This window comes from Diprion similis, chromosome 6 (assembly GCF_021155765.1).
Source record: "Diprion similis isolate iyDipSimi1 chromosome 6, iyDipSimi1.1, whole genome shotgun sequence".
Lineage (NCBI taxonomy): Eukaryota > Metazoa > Arthropoda > Insecta > Hymenoptera > Diprionidae > Diprion > Diprion similis.
In genome coordinates, this window is record NC_060110.1 from 17,543,363 (window position 1) to 17,550,525 (window position 7,163).

The following is a 7,163-nucleotide window of genomic DNA, read 5'->3' on the forward strand; positions in this document are numbered from 1 at the left end:
TGTGTCATTCTGTAACTGTTTCCCTGGGGCGATAATGCGGTCAGTAAACGTGCAATGACGCAGTGGAATTATTCGAAATACTGGTAATCCACGATTTTCCTGTACGCCTCCAAAAAGCGAGATGTACGAGCGAAGATGTACAAAAACCAGCCGATAAAGTATGCCGCCTGCGGTGACGTCGAACACCGGTATCAACGACACTCATACACCACACAAGTGCATTGCAGCGCTTATTTGTCGAAAATCGGAGTCGATCCGAGTGGCAAACGGACGCATCTCCTTTCCTCAAGTGGGCACATTGTGTACATTGCGAATGCTTTTCGCCACTCGAACGTGCACTTCCTGCGTTCAGGGGGAGTCCTGCGACCGTCCGAATCTCCGTGGTGGGGGATTGTCCTATGTAAGCCCTGAGCGGAGAGGTCCAGGCCACAGCATCAGAACTCGAACCCAGGACATCGCAGCTTCGGCAATACGTGTGAAAAATTTTTTGCGAGTAATATTGCACATTCGGCATATCGCAAATTTGCCACGCATTGTGATTCGTCGTCTGTATCTTTGGATCGACGCCTTGATACCATTGATCATGGCAATGTTCTATTACTATTTACCGGCTCTCTTGAGCCTCGCGACTGCTTTGAATCCCACGTCTCAAACTGCGCAGACACATCCCCAGCAGCAACAGCAAGGTGAGTGATAATAATCTGTCAGTTAATTTGTAATCTGACTGGTGCCATTAAACCAAACCACGTGATCAGAAATTTGCGTCATTGTTTCTGCATGGTCAAATTTATAATTATCAGTTCATGTAGACCGTGAAACAATTCGAGAACCAAGAGAGCACCGTGGAATTTTTTTAAAACGTAGCTTCGTTACAATAATAATTAAGCTTTGACTCCTGTTCATACTTAAAATTGATGTGAAAGAATTTGACTCAATCAGTGTGCCTTCATTATTTATAAAATATTTGCCAGCCCTTTACAATAGAATTAGCATAATATATTTTTTCATCTTGCGGAAATTATTTCAATAGTTAATTGTTTGCTACAAAATATTTTAGAACACCTCAGTTTCAACGGCTTGTTTACGAGTTTCTTTCAACCATAATTTGATGTGAATTACCACAAGCTTCACATTTATCATAAAACTATATTTGCCGCGATTATTGAACCCCGAGAGATGCAGTCGACATCCAATTAGCAATGCTCGCACTGACTCTCGTAGAAAAGATTTTCTTCCAACACAGTAAAAATAAGTTGAGTTATTGAAAAATTGCCTCGAGACACGTCCGTTCTTGTAGGAAAAACCTTCCGAGGTGTATGAAGCTCTCGAAACGTAATGAAATCAGTGTCGAGGTGAGATAAACTACGATGCGTGACATTCAGCCAGTAGTAACGCGACGTACGCACATTCACGTATTTCGTACGCGCAATGAATCGAGTAAATTGTGCTTCAATGCCAAAGAATATTTGAGTAACAACACTAAAGTTTGGAACGTAGTGTGACGGTACTATAGGACTATGTGACTAGATCAAGAGATGAATAGAACATTTTTCGGGAGTTCCAAGAATACTGATAAAAATTCGTGTATTGTATTACAATCGAAGTAATTCAGGAACAATCACTTCAATATTAACTACTCAATTTTCATAGTAATCGTCTAAACTCGGATTATTGATAATTTTCCAATGAATCGTTTAGCACAAAGGTTATAGTAGCTCAGAATGAACACTTTGAAAATAATTTACGATAACTAATCGGTCCAATCTTAAACGCTAATGGAACGTTAAGTTAAAATCCCACGTAGATGCTCGAAGCAATCAATTATAAGATACTCCGACCATTATAAATGCAAATTATTGCTTAAAATTTTTTTTCAACTGATATCGTACCACACAAAATTTTTGCTGTAACAAAACGAACGGAAATGGTGTTTCTAACGCACTCGATTATGAAAAAGCTATCTGGAATTTATATTCAAGTACATATATGCATACTGCAAGATTTGGTATTTGGCGAGGTGCAAATGTTGAATTTGACGTCAGGCTGTGAGAGTAGACCCTCTCCAAAAATCGCAAGACGAATGCTGTCAAGCGTTGCATTCACGTAAAATATACTGTAACATGAAAAGTCTGAAGGATGTTATTCATTTAATATCATTTCACCATTTTATGTGACGTTTCAAAGAACAAGAAAACTTTGAAACGAAGCCTCACCATCTCACGCGGTTGTTTTAATGTTTGCCGCCACCGGAGCTTCGTTCCCTGCAGCATTGGGGCGTGCGAAAAAGAAGAAGAGGCTTCGCGCTTAAACACAACTCGAGTACGACGTGAATATTTATTCAATAACTCCACTCGTGTACAAGAAAGAGGTTTGAGAAACAAGAAAAGTAGCGTTCAAAAATCTGAGAACAATTAGCTAAGAACGTAACAAAGACGGGCCGTAGGTCAACGGCAGAACCTGCTCAAGGCTTATTTAAATATTAACCCAGCGTTACAAGCGAACGTTGCGCATAACCGTTTATGTCGCTCGAGTCTCATCAACTTTTTGCAGAGGCGTTGGTAACCGCCTCGGGTCCCCGAACCCACGCCGAATGCGGGCTATATTTGTGTAAACCAATATGAATATTCCACAGACCAACAACAGCGAACCCATAAGTGAGCATCCTTATGTAGGCATTCGATACTGGTACCAAAAACCAACTGCGAAGCGGTTGCATGCTTTCGATCCAAACTGGTCCGAATTGGTGAATCATGTCAATTAAACAATTCGAAAACCGAGGTGGATCCGATTCATGTTCTCATGGTGGACGCCACCTGCAGCATTAACTGGGCATATCGATCAGCATTACCCATATCTCAACGCTCGTCTTTATAAAATAAAGCTCTCTGCTGTTTCAATTTCATTTCACATAGTCAGTGTAATTTAATAATTCACCTGACTTTAACAAACGAAAAGACTCGAAAACCAGCCCCGTAAATAGAGATTTTGTCAAAACATTCAAAGTTTAAATTCAAGTGTGCTTTTAAAACGTCCCTTACTTGCCGTTTTTGACTTATCAGACTACGACGTATATTCTGACCCTTGAAAGAGTTGCCTGACGTTTTTCCTTCCCTTTTGGTATCGAGGAGAATATTTTTGGAGCTCATCTTTTAATCACCAACTAGAAGAATCAAATAATCTAATTTGATACCTTGCAAACTTTGACTAAAGAAAAAACATACATTACGATAATTTCAGTGTCGCAGAATGAATGGGACCGTATCGACGTCAATAAAATGGATAAGGAACTTACAAGTTGGCTCAAGAGGGGCCCCGACGTTCCTTATCCAATTCAACCGATTCGGCCACCTCAGACGATTCAACCGAACCCACCGACACCATACCCAGACCCACAACCAGGCCCAACGGTTCTACCGGAAGGTTGTCTGGCTCCCAGAGGTCAATTCGCGAGCTGGAGCAGCTGCTCAAGTTATCTGAATTGCTGGGATGGCATCGTAATCGAGCAAGAATGCCCTGGTGGACTGCTTTTCAATGAATACAAAGGCTACTGCGACTTTTCCGACAACGTCTACTGCGGTAGCCGGCCGGTAGCTACGCCCCGTAAGTACCTCAAGATACCTTTAACGATAAGAATCAATGGCGTTCCAGACTTATTTCACCATTTCCTATGACGGAGGTCGAATATTGTAATCTCGGATATGCAGATTCGAAGTTGGGATAACGGATACATTAATCGAAGAACGACTTGCTTTTGATTATGTATTCTAACTGACCGGTCAAACAGCTTTCAAGCTAAAAATCTGCAATTCACCGCTCTTGCAAATTGACTACATCAACGGTAGTTCGTAAAAAAAAGAAGCTCAGTTTTATCAAAATACGTAAATATCGTTAGTTGATTTTTGCGGTTCAAATTTACTTGACTTTGACGAAGAAAAAATCGGGAAACATGTTTCTCTGTTTACCTTTAAAATGCAGAATTTACTACTATTAGTGTAATCTCATAGACATACTCTAGAGAAAAAAATCCGAATTGACGCGGAGTCAACCGTTTGAATACACGTCATGACGTTAATGGTCTGCTGCTGTTTGATTACCGCAAAAGTGCCAAATATGGCATTCAAGTTTATATAATTCAATGGTATCTCGCCTTTGGTTTTATTCTGTCGTAAAACGTGGTGAATAAAATTCGCAACTTAAATTACCTGCACAGTTCGAAGAACCCGTGTGTGTCTGATGTCACACCGTTAATATTCTTGCAGAACCGGAGCTACAACCCGGTTCGAACGTTTGCCCAACCCCGAATGGCCAATACAGAAGTTCAACCAACTGTTCCGAATTCTACGTCTGTGTGTACGGAAAACCCATCATGCGCCATTGCCCGCGAGGTCTTGTCTACAACGAAGTAAGCGATACATGATATTGATCCAACTGAATGTTAGTGTCTTTGGTAAATTTTCAACAATCGATTAGGAATCCCTTTTATGATATTGTAAATATCACTAGATCCATGCTCGGCACCTAGTTCCCGTTTACACAATAGGTATTCAATATTATCTAAATGGAAATTCTTCTTGATGAGTAGTCAAAAAATTACATCCATAAATGGGAAACAAAGCCGAGTGCATTGAATATTGAATAATCAACATTCCTTTTGCGCCGAACACAGCGCTGGAGGAACCGCGCGTTTACTTTGGAATATGGAAATATAATGCGCATCCTGTTGCATCGCGCATACATCATGCATAATCCATGAAGTAAATTTTTCTCGCAAACTTACAAATTATAAAACAATGCCCCGGCAGGGAACTCGTGCATTCCGAATAAATGTATATAGCTTTTTAAAATCCAATGACCAGCAGTTCTATCTATAAACAGTACCTGTACACAGAGGTTTTTATACTGATCATTATTACAAGTAGAAATGCAAAATCTAAAATGGTCATGCCACATTCCTAGACACGAATAACGACTTCAGTGCTATGAATTTCATTTCCTGATCAATTTCAGCATTGTTTTGCAGTCGCGCCTGCATAACGTCGATATTAATACGTTCTTTGATCATCGTAGGTATTCGGCATTTGCGACTACCTCTACAGAGTGGATTGCCGAGGTGCTGCGGAGCCTGCTCCATGGTCACCCCCGATAATTCCACACCCTCCACACCACCCATATCCGCCTACACCACCACCTTCATACTACCCACCCCAACCTCAGTATCCTTCCACCTACCCGCCCCAACATCATCCTGTAAACCCTTGGCTGTCGAAAGGATCTATTGCTGAGCCTGATCTCTGGAATCAAAGCCCAGTAGCTTCGTCATGGGAGAAACAGCAAGAGAAAGACAAAGAGATCGAGGTACGTGGCAAACTTTTGGACAATTTTGTTTAGAAGAGATGGTAAACAATTATGCTTATTTTTATGCTTATGATATTACTAATAATTTCACCTGATTCGCATTCAACAGCAACAACATCAGCTGCATCTTCAACAAGGCGCAGACATTGAACATAGCCTGCAACAGCAAGAAGCCGAAAAACCTTTGCAGACAAAGCCATGGGACCAGACGCACTTGGTGCCTACGCAACTCGAGGAGAAAAGATGCACGGACGGAGAGGTTCATAGGTTGAACAATTCGTGCAGTAGTGTGGTAGTTTGCAGGAATGGGCATCTTCTCCGGATCGAGTGCCCAAGTGGACTCACATACGACAAGCCCTCAGACTCGTGCAAGCCTTCGACAATCGCCAAATGGTCAGTATAACTCATGTAACTCAGATATTACCGCTGTAGCGGTAAGAAAGTGGAAACTGGTGGGTCGATTGCAGTTTTAAAAGATTTCAGACGAGAAGGAATTAAACAAAATTGGTAGGACAGATTAAATGGTTATGGTTGTTAAAAAATTGCGATGGACCAATCCGTTTCCATGTACTGCGATATGAAATTTGAAAATGTTCTAAACACTTGTTCGTTTTTTTATTCTATGTTCACAGTTAATCAAGAAACAGTATAGATTATCCGCTTTTTAACCTGCAACGCTTCAATAAATCAATTTTATATATCGAAAATCCATTGATTACGCGATCATTACCCTCATTGAATCCTACCACCCTGAACACCGAACTCTACCTTACCGTCTGAGCTTACCGAGCATATCGTCAACGAACAAATATCTATAGATCGCAGTAGATCCCACTAGGGTAATGCAGAACGAAGTTCCACCAAGTCGATTGAACAGGTTATTCCAGATTCTCGATTCAGCCAATTTTACCACCAGAGAACGGCAGTTGGTTTCAATGGATATCCATGCATCCTTGCGAGGTATCCGACTGTTCGCATACTTTCCGTCGATACGATTCCAAGCGTGTCGTTAACGAAACAATTTAGAGACGGTTGTCCCTGGGTAAATTTTCGTGGCCATTACTCAGAGGATAAGTGGGCCTGAGAGAGCAGGGCCCATAAGAAGCCGTGTTAACGATCCGATAGCTTCTTTATCGGCAGGAGCAGTTGAACACTTAATCCCATAAGGCGCACAACCCCATCGGGGTAGTCTTCGGTCAACGATGATGTTCACGATTCGGGAGTTATGATCAACCTATACAGAACATGCACCTGAAACAGTGGCCACACAGAGCTATGGTCAGGTCTCTCCAAAGCTGCATAAAAAGCTAGAAAAAAATTACTCTGATCGGTAGCGTTCAGCTTTCAAACACAGTTCATGAAGTCCAGTGCCTCACGGCAGTAAATCGGTGTATTAATAGACACGGATGTAGAATATCCGGGCGGGTAGATCTGATAAGCAATCAACCATGCGTCCAGACGCTAAGCTGCGGACGCGCGGCAATGCTTTACTTGTGGGCATCGTGGTAACTAACGCCTGTTTACAGAGTATGGGTATTACTTTCCCAGATTGCTTTCTTGCGGCTGCCACGCCCGGCACGCGCACTCTCCAACAAAGACGGAACTAGAAATTAACAGGAAACAGCGGGGCTCGGCACGACTCTGGCAACGCGAAGGCGTCGTCGCTACCACATCACACAGACTGATTAAAATATGGGACTTTCTCTGTCTGATTTGTCCACCAATCGCCCAGTTTCGATTCTTTTAACATAATCCTGTCGTCGACCAGCTGCGTAAGGTCAAGAAGACACTCCGACAGTGTCAAACTG

The 7,163-nt window shown here is 42.0% G+C and overlaps 1 protein-coding gene across 1 annotated transcript; it reads left to right on the forward strand.

Annotated features, from left to right (window-relative positions):
- The first annotated feature begins 438 nt into the window (after nucleotides 1-438).
- LOC124407727 (YLP motif-containing protein 1-like) lies at nucleotides 439-5,832 on the forward strand. The gene is made up of 5 exons (XM_046884160.1): nucleotides 439-686; nucleotides 3,238-3,600; nucleotides 4,260-4,402; nucleotides 5,068-5,355; nucleotides 5,465-5,832. The coding sequence occupies exons 1-5, from the start codon at nucleotides 584-586 to the stop codon at nucleotides 5,756-5,758; spliced, it is 1,191 nt and encodes a 396-aa protein (XP_046740116.1). The 5' UTR covers nucleotides 439-583; the 3' UTR covers nucleotides 5,759-5,832.
- Nucleotides 5,833-7,163: the final 1,331 nt, after the last annotated feature.